This window comes from Amyelois transitella, chromosome 13, assembly GCF_032362555.1.
Source record: "Amyelois transitella isolate CPQ chromosome 13, ilAmyTran1.1, whole genome shotgun sequence".
NCBI classification, from domain to species: Eukaryota; Metazoa; Arthropoda; class Insecta; order Lepidoptera; family Pyralidae; genus Amyelois; species Amyelois transitella.
In genome coordinates, this window is record NC_083516.1 from 2,524,910 (window position 1) to 2,548,936 (window position 24,027).

The 24,027-nt window shown below is 34.1% G+C and overlaps 1 protein-coding gene across 1 annotated transcript in view; it reads left to right on the forward strand.

The window, feature by feature from the left end:
- Positions 1-24,027, forward strand: part of LOC106138276 (irregular chiasm C-roughest protein) — a 70,365-nt gene that overhangs the window by 17,401 nt on the left and 28,937 nt on the right. The window contains exon 2 of the mRNA XM_060947525.1: positions 8,689-8,810. Coding sequence (XP_060803508.1) covers positions 8,689-8,810 — 122 coding nt within the window. The remainder of the gene's footprint in view (positions 1-8,688; positions 8,811-24,027) is intronic.

Consider the following 24,027-nt stretch of genomic DNA (forward strand, 5'->3'; position numbering starts at 1 on the left):
AAGTAATACACAAAGCGTTCCGCAGAAATCCTCTTAACTCCTTAATTAATCGAAAAGAAAAAGTGCCAAAGCGAGATTCCACTGAATCTTTGAACTTTTTTTTCTGTACCCTCATTATTCTATTCTCTGCTCTCAATAATGGGCAGTTGATAATTGAATGCGCAAGTTTTTGTTTGTTTTGACGATCCCGTCATTAGTGGGCCTTCGTTAGGAACTACCGTAGAAAAACAATTAACTTTCTTCTCCGCTGATGAATCGTAAGCTGAGTTATCAATCAAATGTTGAAAATGAGAAATGTTATCAATGTTGATGAATATTTTAATTCGTGTTGTATTTATATGGTTGTCTGTTAGATTTCTATTCGCGTTTTTAAATGAACTGTACCTAATGATGAAATCTTTTCATTAAATATGAACTTACAATAAGGTCTTTGTTGAATTGTTGAGTGCTTAATTGACTTTTTTTTGCTAAAAGTACTGCTAGCGCGTTGATATCTTTACCTTGACCTTACACGGTTTTGGTTTAGAGAGGCTTATTTAGAGTTGCTTCTTTGCAGTTAACGGTACACATATTCCTATATCTTTATCTTTCACTATGAAACAAGCATACATTATCCTCACATATTAAGCGTGGTTAAATAAATCTCTCACTTAACATAGCGTGTTGTCAATGTTACCAGTATTTTCTTAACAGTTAATTTTACATACTTTAAAATGGTATGTAAAAAAATGTATTAAAAACTGAGGCAAGTATCGGAAAGTGGACAGAGGCCCCAAAGTATAGCCGAAGACGGTACAACCAAGAACAAGCAAAGATAAGAGAGATGAATTTATTAACTTTACATAGTGTATTGGGAATTTATAATTTACTAGGTTATCATAGAGCTTTTAGTTTTAAGTCACCTCACCCTAAACGACATCAATCTACTGTGAAGGAAACTAATATGACGATAAAAAAATGTTAACAAAACAAAAATCGGTAAACTTTACTTTTTATTACCATGTAGGAAAATGCTTTACACACAAGAACTCTTATTACCTTTAATTGTACAACAACTCCTAACTTTTTATTACCAACAATTTCTATGTACTTATTTTGTGGTTAGAAGCAATTGCGGTTCCATAAAAGGTTGCTACTTACCGAAACATGATTCATTTATAAACTTTCTTGAACTAGAAGAAAAGTGGCTTATATTTGAAACGTGTAATTGCCAATGTAGGCAACAGAATAATACAATAGAACCAATCAATTTGTGAGAGTGTACAGTGTTTTGATGCGTATATATCACTTCTTATTTTTCTATGGGAGTAATTTTTGGACGTATTACAAATGGTCGATAGTCAGCATGTTTTTTAAGAAAACAGATATAGCATAGGATTTTTTTTAATAAATAACAGAGCCCTGCAGTGTCTTAGCATAAAAAAGAGCCATTTCTTTTCGTAGATATCATAAGAGGCGACTAACAAAAGTATTTTACTCAGATTTGACTGTACTGACACGATTGTTATATAAACTTACAAACTTATTCACCAAACTGCTTTAAACAGTTGGTCAGTAGACAGATGCCCTTTTAACTTTTGCCAAAGTATTAGGCAAGATGCTATCTTCAGCGAACTGGGTTCTGGGTTTAGAAGCCAAATTAATAATGCAACGAGTGCCACAGTTAATGAAAGAGAGATACATAGTAACAACGCGCCATTGTATTTTTTCATCGAGTAATTTCGGCAATTATCGTGCGGAACGGAACATCGTACATACGACAGCATATCAAACTATACAAATAAATTTAAATCAAAAGCGCATAGAAGTAGTACGACGATGACAAAGAGGTTGTCTAATTGTTTTATGTACTTTTTGATATTGACAGTGAAAAATGTCAATAAAAAGCTTCATGTGAACTAAGTATGAATTGATTTAATATAAGTGAGGAACATATTTATCCGTGAGTGTGATACATTTAGTTTTTTTCGTTCCACACACTCATTAATGTTTCATATTGGATTTCTTCTTTCATTTCCTCCTTCAGGTATAAGCCGAATCGCTTTGCCGGTGTCAAGACTGCATGATCATGTAGTACAAAACGGCTTACAACTATCACTCTACATCGCGTTTCCCTTTTAGTCCAACTAATGCACATTAATTCCCCTCCGGGAAAGAGGCGTGATTTTATGTATGTATATATGTATGTAATGCACATTATGGACCAACTGTTATGCACAACTAACCAAAAATAGACGAAGTACTGTTAAGCACGAGACGAACAATCGAAGCGCTCTCGTTCCAGGTTCATTAGTCGGTATAAGTCACTAATTTTGGTTCAGTTCGTGCGCTGCTCGTAAGCGAGTAGGCAGTGAATTTGTGGTGATTGTCTTGTAGTCGCCTGTACATTTACCAAGTAAAGCACGGGCACACATGTGGGTCGAGCCACGCTAATTATAATGCGCCTTTGTGTGCGGAATGGTACAAAATTACTGCGTAGCGCGGAAGGGTTATCGATTCTTTTTTATTTATCCCTTTGATAACGATGTAAATTAGCTTTATCGGGTGGTGTATACTTCTTTATAAGTACTACTTCTTGAAATACGATACGAGACGTAGGAATAATCGTAATGTTTATTTGTAAAAACTAATTGTAATTGAGTATAGTTACTTAAAATATATTATTATTTTATCATTTTTAAGGTGTTAACTTAGCATATTTCCGTTTATGTTGTGCATTGAAGTTTGAGGTCGATATTTCCTGCATTTGATTAATTAAGTATTTGATTAATTTAATTATTCAGTTTTTAACTTTAGTACACCCTGTACTTTGCAACAAAGTTAAAAACTGTGTAAGTACCTATCATACCCACTATATGAAGTGAATAACTTCAAGGCCGTGAATAATTTATAATATACATACATACATACATATGTTCACGTCTATATCCCTTGCGGGGTAGACAGAGCCAACAGTCTTGAAAGGACTGAATGGCCACGTTTAGCTATTTGGCTTAATGATAGAATTGTGATTCAAATAGTGACAGGTTGCTAGCCCATCGCCTAAAAAAGAATCCCAAGTTTGTAAGCCTATCCCTTAGTCGCCTTTTACGACATCCATGGGAAAGAGATGGAGTGGTCCTATTCTTTTTTGTATTGGTCCCGGAACCACACGGCTATAATATACATATGTTCTTATGAAATTTTTCAACTTTTGGTGATCTAGAAATAACTAGATTTTCAGATAATTGAAATGAATCTTCGCGTTCTTTGTTTTCTAAATACAGACGAAATGTGAGAGTTAATGTTTGCATGTGTGTATGTGTGACTGTGTCCATGTGTGTGTAAAAACATGGCTATCATTTTCATCTTCACGGTATGGGTCAGCTAATGCATTCGACCATACTGCACGCAGATTTAGTCAGAACAGAACTTTAAAACTTATTTAAAATTTTAGTCATGTGACAATTAAAACTTATAAAGAATTCATTAAGTATTCCCAATTATAACTGAACCAAAGCAAGGGTTTCCAAACAAAACAAGTAAATTGTGGTGTGGAAAGTATGCAAATGATTTTGATATTCATAAATAAACTAAACATACTTTAATGCATGTCAAGACATCTGTTCACAATTGGCCATAGAAATGGGAATAAAACAGGGGTTTTCCGATTTATATGATGTGGGGATAGGCAGTAACTATAGATTTTTACTTTTTACAATCCTTGCAAATAAGTTGGTATATGTTTTGCTTCCCCTACATACGATCACACACACATCATATTTTTATTCATTGGGTCTATCTACATTCTACACAGTTCCAGTCAGGACTTTTCAATGATACTATTGAGTTCCAGGTCACTAACCTATCGCTGCTACAAACTTCATAAATAAACCAGAGTCTATGAAATAATTAATGTAAAAGGTTTAAACTCTCAGCGAGAAATATTTACGTGAATTAAATCCAGCTATTCTTGTGACGTGTGGCACGGGGCAACGTCCAACGGGAATGAAATCCCAAATGCGATGTTCCATTTCCTGCATTTTAACTGTATTTGGACAGACCCAGTCAATTAAAAGTAAGCGAAACCATTTAAAGCTGTGATTTAAACAGACAAATGAATGATCTGAACACGTCTTTTACATTATTCAGAGGCAGAAAAGAAATCGTTTTTCATAAATTGAGGTATTATTTTTTGTATCTTGATTTCTTTATTACGAGCTACCTTTTATCCGCAGCTGCGCTCGTCCGAATTTAGTACCACCTAACTTCGCAAATCTTACGGGAACTATAGTTTTGAAGGGGTGAAATGTACCATATGTCCTTCTACCCTTGACTATATATAGGTAGTACGCGAAATTTTAGTTCAGTAAATAACGCTTGGAGAGGTCACAAACAAACTTACCTTCGCATTTATATTAGGTGAGACGCCCCGAGGCTTTACTCATATAGACTTTTGGCCGGGATTTTGACCTTGTGAGAATTTATGCTAATCTCACCATAATAGATCCAATAGTTTTTGAGTTAATCGGTTAGAAACGCAAACAAAAAACTTAATAATATTAGCAAGGATAAATGAAATTGAATGAATAGAAATTATCTTTCGGAAAATCATTAAATAATACAAATAGAACGAAGTTTTTATTGGGCTTCTGTCGTCATGGAACCAAATCCCTTTGACTAGCGATATAAGTATAGCTGTGTATGGATATCTTATTATACAATTATTTTCATCGTAATTACATGTATTGTATGAATTTGTCTATTTGTTTTTAATATTGCTCTTAAGGGATAGGCAAATAAATTTGGGATTCTTTTTTTAATCTCAATTTCATTATTAAGCCATACAGCTGAGCATGGATTTTCAGTATTTGCGAGACTTTTGGCTCTATCTATCCCGTAAGGGATAAAGACGTAATAATATGTAGATATGTATGTCTCTCAAAAGTAAATACTGAATTTCTTCGAAATGACTCGTGCCTATTTTTACATGTCAACTTAATATTACCGACTTTTTTCAAAACCGGTTTTGATGAAATAAGTTGTTCTTTTTTGGAGGATTGAATTTCTGCTTCTTAACTCCTCTATGGACTACAAGCATTTTGCAACAGGTGATCCTGAAACTTATGCAATACTTATATAGTTAACATATAATGCGAGGGGATATTGCGTAATACATATACCTGCGGGATAAATTACACAGATTGAGTTAGCCTCGAAGTAAGTTCGAGTTTTGTGTAACGAGAACTCAACGATACTATATTTGATAATAAATACTTACTTATATATTTAAGCACCCAAGACTCAGGCCAATTAAAGTTAGTTTCTCAACATGCCCTGATCTACTGTGTTGCAGACAAGCACACTACCAATGCGCCATAGAGGCCGTCAAATACAATAAAACAAAAGAACTGACTGCTGGCTCAGTCTACCCCGCAAGGGATATAGATGCATGCAACATAATGAATGAGAAAAGAACCGATAGGTTTTTTACGTAAAACCTTCTGAAGATCGGTCCCAAAACGCCAATAAGATATGATTCCACTTAGGGGTCCACTCCTTCTGAGCTTACCACTTTTCTAATTCTTATTCTTCTTCTTTCTTTTTTTAATTCATTCTAACCTGGTTCCCTTGGTGCGATATTTCCTAATTCTTACTTTCAGTAGGTCAATTGTTATTTAGACTGTTCTTTGAAAGTTGAAGCACTTTTTACGTTAAAGTTATACTATGTATAGTTAAAGCACATCTGTTGCTAACTTTCGCCTGATCAACCAGCTAATGGCTCCTCTACTGCAGATAAAAAATCCATTTAAATCCTCTACAATTTCGTCACCCATCACCGTATTGTTCACTAAATTATTTTGAAACTGGAGTGCGGTGCGGTTTGGGCATTATGTTGTTAGATAATGTGGGATGTTTTGTAAACTTGAGCAAAAGCAGGTGTGAGGTCATTGCTGAACAGCGCAAACATATTTTTTTATTCTGCCCCTTATTTTTTTCATAGAAATAGATTTATTTTCAAAAAAGGACTTAAAGAATCACTTAGTGCGGTCATCATAATTTAAGTTTATAATTATAACTAGCTACTACCGCTTCCAAAGCGTAGAAGAAGCAGCGGATCAAACTGCACTGTAGCGTTTCCATCGGACGTCAATACAAATATCATATCAAATAATAAGATATGTAGTTCACATATTCCCAGTTGCACCCTTCGTTGCTTTGCTTTTAAAGATTTTTTTTATAGTTCCTAGGTGTGTTAAATATACACCCAATCACTTGACTTGTACGTACAGTCCCCTGCAGAAAAACATGACCGAAGAGATATAACATTTTCAGAGACATTGTCATTTGTCCAGGATATATTGTGCTCGTTAATTTGGATCTGTGAACTGAAAACGTTTTCAATTTGTTAAAAATTATATACATAAAAAATAATAATAATTGGTCCCTACAGACTTTTGTATATTTAATTGGAAAAACCTTTTCCCGTTCTATAGAATGGTAGCAAAGATTAGTTTCGTTCTATTCACATAGTGTTTCGGGGAAATGTCTAGTCTAGCAATCAGATTAGTCAGAGTGCAGAATATTATTGAATGAAGAGAGTATTATTTGTGTACCTTCAAATTATATTCTTCTCAAAGAGCGAATATAGGCAAAGCTGTCATCTTATCAAAATCACGCCTCTTTTGCGAAGAGATAGGCAGAAACTACATCATCATTCTTCTTTCACTTCACCCACATTCATAACTTGCCTTCAGAAAATGAAGGTGGTTCTCAAACCGCCTTTAGAAAATGAAGGTGGTTCTCAAACCGCCTTTAGAAAATGAAGGTGGTTCTCAACCCGCCTTCAGAAAATGAAGTTGGTTCTCATCAGAATGAAGTTGGGATCAAGTCATGACAAGTCCGCTATTGCAAGTGAGCGCTATACGGCTAAGAGAGAGTAAGCTTGTCGGTTTCGGGTACTCTCGATTTGGACCTTTTGCCAGAACGTCCATGTTTTTATCAAGGCTAAAAGATATGTCTGTTGTGTTTGTGTCTTTTATTCATCTCTTTATATATACATCTATAAGAAGTGATTAAGTTTACCCTTTCTATTCGGCCAGGAACTAGTCAGCCTAAACTAGGTAAGTAGTTACTTATACTAATTACAGCTTCTAAGTATATTCTCAGTTTCGATACCGTGAGAAAATAATAATAATAAATAATAAAATGTTTATTTTCAAAAACTCTTTACATAAGTAACACAGTTGTAGATTGGTGCCTCCTTTTAAGCTATCTTATAAAATAATCTTATCTCATTCGTTACACTCAAGCAATTAAGTACACAATAATGCAAATAAACGTGTATTCGAAGTCATTACGTGAACACTGAACACATAAACCTAAATTAGGAAAAAATATTTGGAAATAAGTAGATACTTACAAAGCGTAGGAAAGCCGCCAGACCGCTTTTCATGTGGTTAACCTAATGCTTACGATCTCTTTGATCGGGATAATTAGAGATTGTTCCCGTATGTGATATCCGACGTTTTTGATTCCAAAGGTTCATAGACTTATTGCGGAATTCCAGATCGGTCAGCTAAATACACTTTAGCTTCAATTTCAAAAAATTACATACGACATTAATCGTGCAAAAAATATAATTATTCCTCTTTCTCGGATTTATAGGTAGGTACTGTTTTTACTACTTGTTAAATCCCCTCTGTGAATGTGGTTTCCGGTACCTATAGAAAAAAAAAATAGAACCACTCCATCTCTTTCCCATGGATGTCGTTATGGGACAGGCTTATAAACTTGGGATTCTACTTTTAGGTGATGGGCTAGCAACCTGTCACTATTTGAATCTCAATTCTATTATTAAGCCATACAGCTGAACAAAGCCTATCAGACTTTTCAAGAATGTTGGCTCTGTCTAAGCTCGCAAGGGATATAGACGTTATTATATTTATGTATGAATCTATTCTTACTACTATCTTTGTCTTTTGACAAACAGACCAAACACGAGGCTCTTTACTTTTTACACTTTACCAAGCATTGCCGCGTCAATGTATTTGAAACTCTATGGGCACTGCATTCACAATTTCACATGCACACAATAAAATTTTATTGAATTCGGCGCGCTATTTAAGCCGTCGGAATGCCGGCTAGCAGTTCCCGTTCCGTAGGTGTTTCGATAAACATCCCGTCTCAGAATTAGGTGTATCTGGTAAAAATGTGGGATAGTTGCTACTAAAAATAGACATGGGTTTAGATATATTATTTTTTTACTAAAATAAAAAAAAAAGTTTTTTTATTAATTGTGAAACGAAAACGCGTGATAACTTTCTTGTCCGTGTAGCGAAAATGAGAAAAATCCCAATAGACATTCCATAATTGGTAAATATTTTCAGCTATTTAATTAAAAGCTTTATTCGATCAAAATATTTCATTCTTGGTCTTTCTCTTCATCCCTTTCCATATTTTTTTTTCCTTCTACTATTATTTTCAAAATCTCATCACGTCAGTTTTAAAGGCGGATGCTCCACTCAACTCAGAGTCAGCTCTTAAATTAAAGAAGATTATGATCTAGGAGTCTGTTCAAATAACATAATTATACTTAGTTGGCACCGTTTTGCGGTCAAATGCTGAACTTTCCCAAAACGAGAACGTTACGTTTTACGTTATATCTCGGGCGAAGACTTGTTTTAACCCTTTTTTTTATTTTAACAGATGCTGTCCAGACATTCGCGGAATTACCGCGTTACACCGAGGTGAACCCGGGTGAAGACGCCTTGCTCAAATGCAGGATATCCAATAAGAAAGGAGTTTGTTCCTGGCAGAAAGATAACAAGGTAAGTTTACCAAGTTTTATTTCCTAGGAGCATTCGTTTGTGAGTGAAATCGCATATAAATGAATGTGTTTGATACATTATAAAATAGTTACAAGCATCAGTTTGACTGTGGGGTAATTACATATGCAAATGTCTGAAAAGATTAAGAAATAATCTATAATATTAAAAACAATTACTTACGCACATTAAATTTCTTTGATTTCTCCAAATCACCAAATTATCAATAGATCTAACCGTTATAACGATTAAGTAATAGGAATACTATTAGTTATATGATATATCCTTTGAACAATATATATTATTTTAGTCGGTTGAAAACTATTGCCTACATATATATACAACTAAGGAATGAAAATATAATCCCATATACTTAACTAAGATTGAAAGTGAAACATCAGCTTACTTAATTACCTAGTAGTTCTAGCCTACTACTAGTACCAGTAATAACTACTTTTAGTACTACTTTCGCCATAATAAACAGTACGATGTGGTGTGTTTAATAATAACTCAAGAACTGTTTTGCATTCTCTCCGACCAATGGCTGACTCTCAGCCGTCACAGTACACTGCCCATATTTCATACAAACATCCTACTAATATTATAAATGCGAAAGTTTGTGAGTATGTCAGTATGGATGCTTGTTACTCTTTCACGCAAAAACTACTGATGACCGATTACGATGAAATTTGGTATGTAGGTAGCTGAAGACCCAGAATAACATTATCTAAATAGATATCATAGCTTTTTATCCCGGAGTTCCCGCGGGCTTGATTCCACGCGGACGAAGTCGCGGGCGGCCTCTAGTATATACAAATAATCAAGTATTTATACCATACAGGATAGACACAGTCAACAGTTTCGCAAAGACTGAAAAGCCACGTTCATGTATGGCTCCATGATGGAATTGAGATTCTAATAATGACATGCGGCGTCACTGTACAATGCCCATTATATTTATTGTTTTCGCCTTTTTTACTTCGGAATCAAAAAGTTAAATTTCTGATTCGCGAGTGGAGCACTTATTTGAGGAAAGTAAGACGTGGATTCAGGATAATGATGTTTGTTGAGCAAACCAAACGAAGTTTTCGACAAAGAATTTGTCTTTCATAAAAACTCTCCCGTTACTAACTGATCGAGTGACTGACTGTCGAAAAGTGTAACATGACAAAATTTGTCACGTTGCTTCGGGAATAGTGCAATTGAGAAAGAAAAGAGAGCTAGCTATATGTCTTATTCTTTTAGTAGAGTATGCATATAATACGAAGACTTCCGTTAATTTCCGTTCCCGCGGGAAATTCTCTTTTTAGTACAATTGACTTTAAAGAATCTACATGCCCAATTTGAAATCTTTAACCCAGTGAATTGGGTTGTGTTGACATAGTCAATCAGTCAAACAGTGTTCTCTTTTTACCTGTCAAAACCTCGTCAATTGATTCACCTTTTTAGTTTGCCCTCACCATAAGAATATCTATTAGTACTCATTCAATCTAGGAGCACTAAGAGTAGGGTTTCCCAAAATTCCATGACAACTGGAATTTAAAAGTTCGCGAACAGAGCTGCATGAATAATCTAGTTTATAAATATAATATATAGACTTTCCTGTACCGAATAGGAGGAAAGACTTAGTAAAAACATAACATAAAATCACGCCTCTTTCCCGGAGGGGTAGGCAGAGACTACCTCTTTCCACTTGCCACGATCTCTGCATACTTCCTTCGCTTCATCCACATTCATAACTCTCTTTATGCAAGCGTACATAATTCTCAACTTAGTAAACAATCTCATATTACACCTAATTACAGTTAGTTCGTTCGTTATGCTATCTGTTTCAAATAAACATAGAACAGCTGTTAACTGGGGAGCGATTAGCACTCCAAAATACTAAACCGGCTATTATCGTAGTCAAATTTACAACGATATTTAGTAAACGATCATATCACAAAATTTTATGCCTCAACGTAGATCAATGAAACATGATAAAACGACAATTTAAACACAACCAGTTTTCGTCAGTTAATCTTTATTTTATATAATTACTTTCGTTATTTTTGCCATTGTTAACTAAAACCATTGTTCCAGGTCATTTAAGTACTGTTTCTATTAAGAATCATAGTAAATTATTTGTGAATTACTGATCCTTAAAATCCTTAAAAGCGTTACAAATTCGCTCACTTTCGCTAAAACTAAATATAATAATGCAGAGTACTCAGACATATAATCACGTCTATAACCCTTGCGGGGAAGAGAGACCCAGCGTTCTTGATAGACTGACAGGCCACGTTCAGCTGTTATGCTTAATGATATAATTGAGATTTAAATAGTAACAGTTCGCTGGCTCATCGCCTATAAGAACAATCCCAAGTTTATAAACCTATCCCTTAGTCGCCTTTTAGTGGTTCTATTCTTTTTATATGGGTGCCGGTAACCACACGGCATAATTCATAAAGTGTTCCATAAAGCGTAACCAGGAACCCGTGGCATAGAGACGGGTTCAAAAATGTTTTGTCAGATTGCGAGAGTGTAAGAGAGGCTGAGAATAGACGTAGACAAGCCTATATATAGGGACATACGACCTTAAGTCCAGTAAACCAGCTTTGAAAGAAAATTAGATTAAAAAAGGTCGGTTCATAGTGTAAAAAAAGGAAAAGAAAATGACTCATCAAAGCTTAGCCGAAATGTATGACTAAAATGTTAAAGTTATTATGTTAAAATAACGTCCTTGCCACAAGGCGCTACAAACTTGCGCCTTGTCTTAAAGTATAACAAGTTTTATTTAAGTAATGTAAATATTTTTTTATGAAATAAAACCGCGGATCTCACGAGATGGGCTAAGAAAATGTTTTGTCACGAATTCAATTAACAACGAAGTGATAAAAAGTACTTCTGTACTTTAAAAAAATTGTATCTACAATTAAATATAGGTATGTTTATTAATTAACTTTGTACCTAAGGGTCCGTAGGGTAAAATTTATTAGTCTTTATCCGAACACTTCAAACAGGTCAAACAAACTTGATTTTAGAGAAATTAATTATTTTATCAACATAATGTTATTGGTGAAATAACCACCACTCTACCTTAAATTTAAATTAATGTATGTGTATGTATCATTATGTAATAAGGTCTATCTATCTACATAATCTTCTTTCGTTATTTAGTAATTGACTGATTGCCAGACGACGAAACGGCTTAAACCGCTGGGTCTAGAGATTATAAATTTATCATTTAAATTATTTATGTGCCCTAAGAGACGGATTTCCCACGGTAAGAAACTTAACAGGATTTTACGTGGGCGGAGTCGTCATTTCGCGCGTCCTCTAGTTAAAAATATAACATTATTTTCTTACCTTTTTTTCCCGATGTTCGGCACCAAAGCGCGTACGTAACATCCGAGAATTGACAGAATTAGCGATATATGTCAAATTCAACATAGGTAACAATTGCTCACCGCATAATTAAGAATTTCCCATTTTCCAAAAACAATTGTGCCACCGCAACTAGAGGCCCACAAGGATGCATACAAACCGACAGAGTGATGCAAATTGAATGCATAACATAGGATTTGCGGTCACGGTACTAAAGTCACACATACATACATAAGTCCTAGTTAGCATTCAGCCGTCGAATGGCATGGAAAAAGTGAATCACTCCGATAGCATTGTCTATTCCTGATTGAGGCTAGAATAATAAAGTGAAAAGCGCCTCTAAGGCATTGACTTTTATACATTTAATAAAAAAGCCGTGTTGTTCCTGGCAAAAAAAGAAAAGGACCACTCCATCTCTTTCCCATGGATTTCGTAAAAGGCGACTGAGGGATAGGCTTATAAACTTGGGATTCTTTTAGGCGACAGGCTAGCAACCTGTCACTAAATGAATCTCAATTCTATCATTAAGCGAAACAGCTGAACGTGGCCTTACAGTATTTTCAAGACTGTTGGCTCTGTCTACCCCGCAAGGGAAATAGACGAGATTATATGTATGTATGTAGTAATGTGTAGTAGTAATCAAGAATCTTAGAGCGTCGGTTTGCGAATCGGTAAGGTGCCCGTTAAAATGCGTGGTTCGCTGATAGGCACAAATACATACATATACAATCACGATTTATTCCTACGAGGTAGACAGAGTCAGCAGTGTTAAAAAGACAGTAGGGCCACGTTCAGTTCTAAAGCTAAGTTTCACCTGTTTCAGCGGGGCTAAACTATTGCTGTCCCGTTTCACGTCATAATAAAAAGCAAAACAGCCATAGTTTATCCAATTTCATTAGCTTTTCCCTGATTGACTTTTACAATCTACAAATAAGCTACATAAATCTTCATAGCTGTGTCATCTTAAAAGAATAAACAGATTCACTTTATTAAAAGGCCTAGCGACTTAACCCTCCATTCCTTGTCAGTCAGTTATTCAGTGAAGTATATTGAGGGGTTGATAACGCAACGATAAATTTTAAATAACAATGAAAAATAACAGATTTGTAGGGTGTCATACCACCGCCATTTTGCAAAGTAAATTGACTTAAATGAGACTATTAACTTGTAATTTATTTTTTAAGACTAAATCCCTATTCTTATAGATTAAAACTTTTTTAACAGTATAATTTGAATTTAAACCCCCTCGACAAAAAGGGATAACTGTTTTATTCAATTCAATTTCCTTTGAGTGATCGTGTGATATGTTTAGGAGGCATCAGTATTACCACGGAACTTGTAATTATTTTTTAAGTTTTTTAAAATTATGAGGTTAGACAAAACCAACCGTCTAACCCATCCTGGGTTAGACTTCTCTGTTAAAAGAGCCATGAAGGTCTGTAATTACCAGACTTACTAATTCTGCATTATGGTCGTAGACGACCCTGAACTTCTCGCTATCAGCAATCATATACTCGGGATAATCACAAAATTATTATAAATAGATCTGCCAGTATTTCGTCTTTCCGAAGAAGGAATTAAATAAGTAGGTAGTTGTTTTGACTTGAAGAAGGTCGTATATGCTTATTCTGAAACTAAGACGTAAAACCAAGCTTGAAGTAATGTATCCATTTTTTTCTGAATGAGATTTACGAGTGTTTGTGTTATAGGCATTTTTATCGTACGAATACGAACATAAGAAGCCATTATGTACCTATGTTTTCTTTTACTTTTCTTTACTTTCTATGGAAATCGTATTTAATTTTAGAAATATTTGTTTACTAGCTTTTATCTGTAGCTTCTGTGTGGGTCTTATAAACTTAGGATTCTTCTTTTAAGCGATGGACTAGCAACCTGACTCTTTCTTAATTTGACCATCATTCAACCTACCAGCTGAACCTGGCTTATCACACTTTTTGAGATTGTTGATTATTTATTTATATATATATAGAATATTGTATATGATTATATATACATATATGTACGTACATTAAAAATCTTTTCCATGACTACAAAAATCCAAAAGGGGTTCATCATCAAATCATTTTACCCCATTAGTTTAATACGCACGTGACACCAAATAGTCACGAGGTGGATACAAGCAAGCGTGAAAAGCAAGTTTATCGCCGACTCATAGATACGTACCCTGAATGCAAAGCACTGCTGCAAGGGTCACCATGCTGTCGTTCTTACTGGGGATTTAAAATTTTGTTATAAAAATTTCGAATAAGTCAATTAATCTAAACAATGTATTCTCTTGTCCACATTTCTATTCTAAGTTTTGGATAGTTGTGAAGTTGACGTCGTTGACGCTTTGGAACCCGCAGTAAACTTAGTTTTAAGTAATTTATTTGATATCAACCAATGTTGTGAAACCAAAAGATATGACAATTATTGAGTGATATAAAGTATCCCATAATAAAGAATTATCATTTTTAAATTTTTTTCGAACTTGCATATAAATCCTCATTCCCGGAGAGATAAGCTGAGATTATGTTTTTTCATTTGCCATGACTTTACTTCTTTCGTCAGTCAATTGAGAACATACAAATTTCTGTTCTTGTCATGGTAAGTCATTCGAGTTTATGTAAAAATCGCCAATGATTCAGCGCCATATTTTAAGCGGATTATATTTTTAAGTAAGGCGGATCTTTTTATTCAAGCATCCCATAAAATTCTAAGCGGAATAATTATTGGCTTAGATAATAAAAAATGTATATGAAAAATAAACTGAGAGATAGTTATGAGAATATAAAGGAAAATTGTGATGGATATATTATATTTTTTTATAAAAATAATAAAATAAAAATGTTCATTTTTATGTTATTAATAAAATAATAAAATAAAAATGTTCATTTTTATTTTATTATTATATACATATTTATTATACATATTTAGGTTAATTTTATATACTATCCTGATGTGCAAAACAATATAATACAAATTGAATTAATTATAAATCTTGGTCGCCCTACACCATACGTTTGAAACTTTGAACTGCGGCGTAGTCGGTAGAGCGCACGGTCGTGACTGCCCCCAGTTAAGATTCGAATCTGACGATTGTTCATTCATACCACTAAATGCCGAGTTTAAACGCCGGTTAACTAGATATTAAACTTAAGTTTTATCTATACCGCACGTGGTTATGTTAATTCTAGGAAGAACCTTTTGTTTTCAAAGTTAAATGAACTTCTCTTTAGTTCTTATTGTATTTGGAGCTGATGCTTATCTTTTTTCACCAGATGCGGTATTTTAGGGTCTACCAGATGGCAGAATCGGCATTATAAAATGGGGAAATAGGTGATTTCTGTATCTATTTACGCAGAGCCGAAACAACTGAATGGATTTTGTTCAAAGTTTGCTAGTACTATCAATTTATTTGTGGCGGGCAAAAATACTAGCGACACATTACATTTACATACACAATAGCAACACAAGTACTCCCTGCCTTTTCCGGGAAGCTTGATTGAATATGTTTTTACGTATAAATAGTTATTTTAACGATATAAGTGTATGGCTAAAGAAGAATTAAGAAACAGGGTCGTGAACCGGGCAAAACCTAGCATCTGTTATGAAGAGCTATGAAAGCTATTATCACGCCTTACAGTGCCGTGGTTAGAGTAGGAAAATTCACGATTGATTAGTCAAATTTAGGCTCCCTGTAATTTTGTATAATTAACGATATTACTGGCATGAAACTGCTAGTTTACCTACTTAGTTAAATAACTTTCAAAATACCTAAAGATCAAGACCACGGCATTCCTTTTTTAAAAGTGTATTATTTCAAATGATTTTATCTTTTTCAAACTCCCAAAAGGCCTGAACATTATACCATTTGAGAGTTTGGGAACTTTGTATAAGCAATTATGGAAATGAAGTCCTTATTTAGGAATCATTGTTTTAACCGTGTTTAACATTGTCTGTTTTAACGGAGACATTTTGTTCTCGGCCCATTATTGTCTTAGATTTAATGCAAAGTACGTGCCAATGGGAAATTAATTTTATTTTAATATGTAGCTTTAATTTGAATATTTACTAAATAATAAAAAAAAATGTTTTTGTATAACAAAAACATTTTTTTTATGGTCATTTTTTTTATAAGTATAAACACATTTTTTTACATATAAGTACTTTAAAAAACTTACCTACATACACTTGTCGCGACTTTCGTACGGAACAGAACTCGGTCAATAATCACAAACCGGGAAGACTATGCGTTCATTTATTTTTTTAAATATTTTATAGAGCCTTAAAGCGATTACGGGTGAATTTAATGTGAAAAGCATGTTAAGTTAAGCTGGATTCTGCAAAATAAAACAGATAAAATATGTATTTTAAAAACATAGTATAGATTCATATGTGTATATCTACATGAAATAAGAATATTAGTTAGTGCTTTTGAACTTTAGTCGCCGTAGAAATAGTAAACTTAATAAGTAAACTTACTTAATAAGCACAAATGAAAAAAAAATACCCATAATTTAACACTTTAATATAATTATCTTGTTTCTGGACAAACTTCGACCAGGAGAACAGGAGAGGGTATGTTCTCTATTTTTTGTTTAACTAGGATAGTTCTGTTGGGCCTTGCATACTGGTAGTTTTGAAACTCAAACAAAAAAGGAGTAAAAACATGGACCTTTCCTCCAACTTTCGCAATATTAAAAATATTTCGTTCTCGTTACGTAGCGCAGTCTGCAACAGTGTTTAGATGTAAAAAACTGTAGGTATCATGACCACGGCTAGTTATACCTTAAACAGATAACATAATCCATACTTACCTATATGTACGTAAAAGCTAATACTGATTGATCAAAACGCTATTTTACCTAGAGGTTTGAAATTCAGTATGTAGGTTCGGACCCTTATGTTCTTAGTTTTGGTCTGCATTAAGGGAAGATTTCTGAAATTCCCGCGGGAAAGGAAAATAACGGCATTTGGTGTTATGTTGGGGAAACCACGGGGCGAGTAGGTACCCTTTTAATTAATAAATATAATTAACATTAAACTTGCTTTAGAGTTATTTAATTTAGAATACAGGTACCTACATACCTACATAAAATCACCCCTCTTTCCCGGAGGTGTAGGCAGAGACTACATTTTTTCACTTGCTACGATCACTGCATATGTACTTCTTACGCTTACGCTCGGAAGTTTCATATAGTCCTGACCGACATTTTGCCAGGACGTCCTTAACTTGATCAAGGTACGTTCGCCTAGGCTTTCCTACTCCTACCTTTCCGTTCACAATCTCCTTTTACTTGGTTATGTAGTCAACCTGATTTCATTCATCCTCTCCACATAACCCAACCATATTAGCATTACCTTTTCTGTTACTATTACTGTAATTTCTTTCACAAAACCACATTGTTAGAATGTACTGTATAAAATCGAAAACAGACATTTTCTTATTCCAAATATTAGACACCTTTATCGTTTAGCTTGTCAAGTAAACACGTAGTCGGTATGAGGTTATAATCGCGTTTTAATAGTTCACCAGTTCGAATGAGGTTAATGTCGAACGTAGTTCGGACAGGTGGAATGATGCCGAACTATATTAGTTTTCAGGCTAGAAATTAATAACTGTTATTAGAGAATTAATTGGTTTCATTTCTTTGTTTGTTTTCATAGATCGATACGGAGGCATAAATACTTTTAAAGGTAATTTAATTCAACTAAATCCATAGTAAAGAGTATTTGTTTTTTTATCCACTAAACTGATCTTGATTTTGACACACACATACATAGTTAGAAGTAGTAAAAATAACATAGGGTACCTTACATTCTTAAAAATGTGTGTGTGTTTGTAATTAACCACAATATACGCGATCGGATTTGCGGGCACATGCTGCCTACTGCTAATAAGGGATCGGTACCATACCTACATTCAAAATGTAAGAAAAACCGTCTTACATTTGACCCGTTTTTTTTTCAAAGTTAACAATGAGTTTTTCATAAAACAGTTCCAATTTTCTCGTTATACAAGAAAAACTGGGCGCATTAACATAATGTTCAAAATTCATGACATCGAACTTTCCAGCACCGAAGCCACAGTGGCAAAGACTAAGAATTTCATAAATATACATTACACTGTAACCATTTACTCAGCCGGCTGTAGCCAACGAGAGAAGACCATAAAAAAGACCTTAGGTAAGCTGTTTGCCAGATGGCACTGACAACTTAATTTTCAGATGATTTATTTTTACAATCGCTCTCCTTAATCCCGATTTGGGATGCGCTTATCCGGACTAAAATGAGTTGCAGATTTTGCGATTTTATTTTTTTTAAGATATTGCTTAGTGACTCAGAAAATTTTTGATGATCGAGTATCCGCTTTTTTGTAACTCTTTTTGTTGAGGTATCAGGTATTAGTAGTAATTTCTTATTTTTAACATTAGAGATAAGTTTAGTCTAAGGTCAGTTTGATGTATTTATATCATAGATAACTTTAAGTAGTTTTTTGATATGCTGCTATTAAATACAATACAAAAAAGCTATTATCACTGTATGACTCTAGGTACCTTGCAACCTTAGTCAGAGTACTTTGCTACTTTAGCCACCCCAAAGAGACACCAAATTTTACAAGCACATATAGGCTTGACCACATTTAAGGCATCCATAATTTCTAAAGCCATATCTGTCTGGTCCAATGACTAAGTGGTCGATGTCCTGATAGCTGCGGTTGTGCTATACGCCGGTCACCGTAAACTCTTCATGGCGTCATTACAAGCCAAGTCACGGAACTGTCGTGATTCAGTGTCCTGGGAACAGGCGGATAGCCCCGGGCAGGGCACTGTGGGAACCATAGAGATGGGATTAATTTAAGATGGTGGATTAAACTGTATACTGAATTATATGTAAAGAAGTTAAAAATTAAAACATGAAAATAGAAATATTCTGTTGTGCTTGTAACTATAGGAATGAAGATCGCACGCACTTTTCGTCAAATAAATCACAATCATCATTTGTGACGACACATTTGTTAGTACCTACTTACCACTTCTATATATCCATATACGTTAAATCACCGAGTAAAACTGCGCCTCTTTCCCTAGGGATAGGTAAAGAACACTTCTTTTCATTTTCCACGATCCCCGCATACTTCCACTTCTATAGTCCTATATTATTCCAAACTCTATGTTGGGAACTAAGGAATCGATGTTCTATTAATGGTAAATTATAGGGAAGGTTTGATAAGCTTCGTTCTACAGTTGACAACACAATAGGCAAGAAAGCTATAAGCAATTTCAAAGCTGAAATATTTTCCTATCGTGAAAGTAATTTTTCTATTTGACAGCGACCTTTTACCTCGGGCTAGACTTTTATACGAGCACTTGTTAGTTTCTATAGAAATACAAATTCGCTATAATTATGTATGAGTCATAGGTAATTATTAAGTGTATTTATAGACTCTCAGTCCGTGGATATCTTGTTATCGTGAGGCAATAATAGTTTAATTTGAAAAGTTAAAAAAAGGAGATTTCATAACCAAATTGTTTGTAGAATTAACCATATCAATACAAAGACTCCACTACATAATGAAATGGAATACTCCAGTATAAGTAGGTACTCTTGCGAAAAGGCACTAAATAATAAAGAATTATGGAAAGGGTCATACTACCTAAATTCATACCCTTATCTTAGTAATCTATGTGTCTAAAAGGGTTTAATACTGGCGACTTTGAAAAATTTATTATGCCTAAAAACTTCACTCGCCCAATCTTCAAAATGACTAGTGCTGTGAGAAAAACAAAGAAAACAGTAAATAAAATTTCTGTGACAGAATTTCTGTATCTTTCGTTCTATTATTTTATGTTCTACTCTTATGGTGTGTTATAAATTCTACATACATATTCCTATTACTCAAAACTCTGTCTGCATCATTTTGCCCCAAGCACTTGCATCGCATGGGGATTTACGCAATACATAATGACTCCGCTACAACAGACGAAACTTTTCAGAGTTGAAACATAAAAATTTATTTCTATTTTTCACGCACTTTTTTTGTTTATTCATCAGTTGAAACATATGCCTTCATTAAAAATTGATATTTTGATGGATGTAGGTAACGATATTGAATTGAATATTTTAGTTATTTTAGTCATATATTCATCGTCCTCGTGGTGTTTGTCCCGCTTGCTCCCCAGGGAAGAGTCCTGGAATCGGGAATTACCACAATTTAGGAGAGAGAAAGGGATATTACACTAAGCGACTACTTCTTGACATCTGTGACCTACATAACAAATAAATAAAAGAAGACACTGACTGATTAACTGACAGACAATGCACAGCCCGAATCTCTGGGTTTAAAGACTTGAAATTTGGCATTTAGGTTTCTTATATAGTCTAGGGGTGCAGTAAGTAATATAATAATATATTAAATATCAATATATACTGGACAAATTATAATGATTGAACTACCACCAAAGAAAGGTAAGGTTTGCCTCATGGTATACAATTGACTGAGTTGACCAGGAATATGTACTAATCTAGGACACATACTCAGCTACCATGTCCAGGTTTTCTTACTATGATTTCCTTCAGCGTAAAATTTGCAAAATATATGATATTAGTAAAAATTTTCATGCAAATTTGATTCGCGTGCCTAAGGATTGATTATACATTAAACAGGCTTACGTGTTTTAGGTACATTTCTTAGTAATTACTTACATGCACTTAAAGTCTGATCGACTTGACTGCTTAATTTTAAAATATCTGATGAAAATTATAACTGTGTTAGGTCATAGAGTTTTAAATTGGATTTAACTTATTAAAACTTAAGTCAGTCATATAGCTTTCACAAGTTAACTTATGCTAGCATTTTCTATGACACAAGTACAAAAGCTGAGTATCAATTCTATTTTGTAATACATATTTAATTACAAACACTTCTCTCATACGTAATCAAGGAAGAAATTGTTACTGTTTGTCCTTTAGTCTCTTCTTGTGAAATAAAAGAATAGAAGGTTGGGGTTCTTTTTTCGTTTGAAACCACATACGCAAAGTATATGCCTTCTTATGCATCTAATGTTTAAAAGTCATGCTATACGATTTTACTTTTTGCCACAAAAACCTTAATGTCCGTCAAACAAAAAGTGACATTGGCGGAGTTATTCAACCCGTACGTGATTTACTAAAACTATAAATAATAGGTTCAAAAGTTGAACAAATAGTTACAAAGTGTTGCCAGTACTGCCATTTCACCGTTAACGCCGAAAATAGCGTTTCCACGATACAAGCACTTATTTATGCGGCCAACAGTACCATATCGCACTGAACTCGGTACAGTCACGCTCGGCGACCACAGTTGTGCATTGTTCTTTTGCGGTGATTGTGGGGTACAAGTGATAAGAATTAACTACTAGCAACCCAGCCCACGTGTCCGTTCGTTGTTAGTTTGAAAGGAATAAATATGTTGGTGAAAATTATGATAATTAACTAGATAGAAATTTACGAGGTTTATAAACTTGATGATTTGATGATAATACGAAAGAACGAACGAAACGAACACTACAGCTGTTAATTTTTAAATATTTAGATGTGCTTATGCTTGTTTTTAAGTTAACATTTTTATTAGTTGGCAGTATTTAAATTTCTAAATATACCTTTTTTATATTACTAAATATGTAGCTGACGAGTTTTGAAGGCAGAAGTTTACCTTCTTGTATTTTTTTTTTGCTTATCCTATTTTATTATATATATTATAGGACACACTTTATAATACTAAATTAAATTTCTTGTGATCTGAGTCTGGATAAATTAATTAGTCGTCTCTGCCGCTTGTAACTTGCACCAAAATCGAAACCGTTTCACGCCGCGTATGACATCGGGCCCCTCACGTCCCTATCGGCGTGTGACGGTGTTAAAACCTTATTTTATTTTACCTGTCTACCATCGTGTGCCTTTGTTATCACACGTCTATGAAAAGATTATTTTTTTTAAATGAACAACGAACATGTCCACATGTGTAAGCGGAATTTAGTTACGCTTGCTCTTTTATACTGTTTTTGACAATAGTTTCAGAAATATTCTAATTTTTTTTAGTTGTTGAATAGTCCAATGAATATAATATCCAAATCCAGCTATAATTCAATATTATAGTTGAAAAATTGTTAACTTATTTCAGAAATCCAATAATACTTTAAAAATGTAACTTGGACGATGTAATAAAAACACAGTTTTGAATTTATGAAATAGTTTGCCGCGTCGCCAATCCCTTAATAACCCTTAATATTCTGTCAGAGTTCCTAGGATAGGATCACTCCAAGTCTTATGCTCCAAGCTTTGCCTCCAATATTCCCAAAGTGCGTTGGTATTATAAAGTTATTTTCAAAATTCTACATAAAGATACCGTCGTTCTTGTAAAAAAAAGATTTCCACCGATAAAAATGATAAAGCTCTGCTCGTAAGCCATATCTGATGTATATAGGTACCTAATTAATACGGGAACCTCGAACATTTGTTATGGGAGAAGATTAAATTGAGTTTAAACTTTCATATAGGTATATTCTGAGATTCACTAATTAATACCCAAACTTTTCTATTTTAATTCAAATTGTTGGTAATTATAATAAAACTTCGCCTCCTCTCATCTAACTTTCTGCGACAATCATTGTAATTATATCAACAGGTAGAAACTTTACGTTAAATTTAACGTTAAAGTACCTTTGTAACAAAATTGTTGATGTTATAACTTTCAAACGATTGTAGGAAATATTCGTTTTAAATTAAAAAATATGAAGTCATGGCCAATATTAACAAATAATTGCTGATATAATAAAGGTTATACAAAAAACCACACCACTTTCCCGGAGAGGGGGCAGATCACATTTTTTTTTAGTTTCAATCAAATTTGTCACATATCATATTAACTAGTAAGTTTAGGGTACAATTCACCTGACCTATTGTAAGGACGTCCCTGATTTGGTGAAAAGTACTTCCGTTTGTCTACTACTACTCTACAATGCCAATAAAAGTACAAAAAATCAATTGTGTCTCTTTCGAAATAATATTGGAAACTACATTTTTTCGAGAACCGAAACTGATGAATGTTATAAACATATGGTACCATATTTGTTACGCTCAATTTAATCGCCCCTACAACTTTATTGAAGCATGCGTTGTCAAGAGCAACAATACACTCGGCTCAAAGACGTCGGATTCCTTTGCCATTTTTTTTAACCTGTATTGTCATCCGTTTATAACAAATGATCCCGCCAACATGCCATTCAGCCCTTTTCTTCGAATGTTATCTCAATCTTGAGGGTCCAAGGTTTGTTCAAACATTGGCCAATTAACCGTACAATGCGATTGCGTAGTCATTCCGTTCCCATATATTACAAAACCATTAGTCATTAAAATCTGATAACAACATCCATTGCCGAGTTGACTCATCTGTCTTTTTGCATACACTTACCGGCTATCGATGAATTCAAAAAGAACCGATAGGATGAATGCTTAGAGTAATAGTCATCTTCAAAGCGCACACTCGCATAATTTTAAGTTAATGTCATTGAACTGTATTCTACGCCAAATAAATCGATGGTGCCATTATGAGTTTTCTAGGAAAATGCAGAATTGTGTTTTGTTATACAATTAAATGAAAACTGATAGTCAGGTTTAAAGATTTGTGGTCCTCTTTAACTCGTTGGGAAAAATCTGATGATGATTTGTGACCACTTTCAATAGAAAACTGCGTTGTCTACAACTCCTTATAATGTAAGCTGAAATCATTATTAAGCCATACAATAAAACAGGGCTTTCAAGTTCCATGTCTATTAGGTTTGAGTAACTCGTAAGGGTAAATACTCGTACT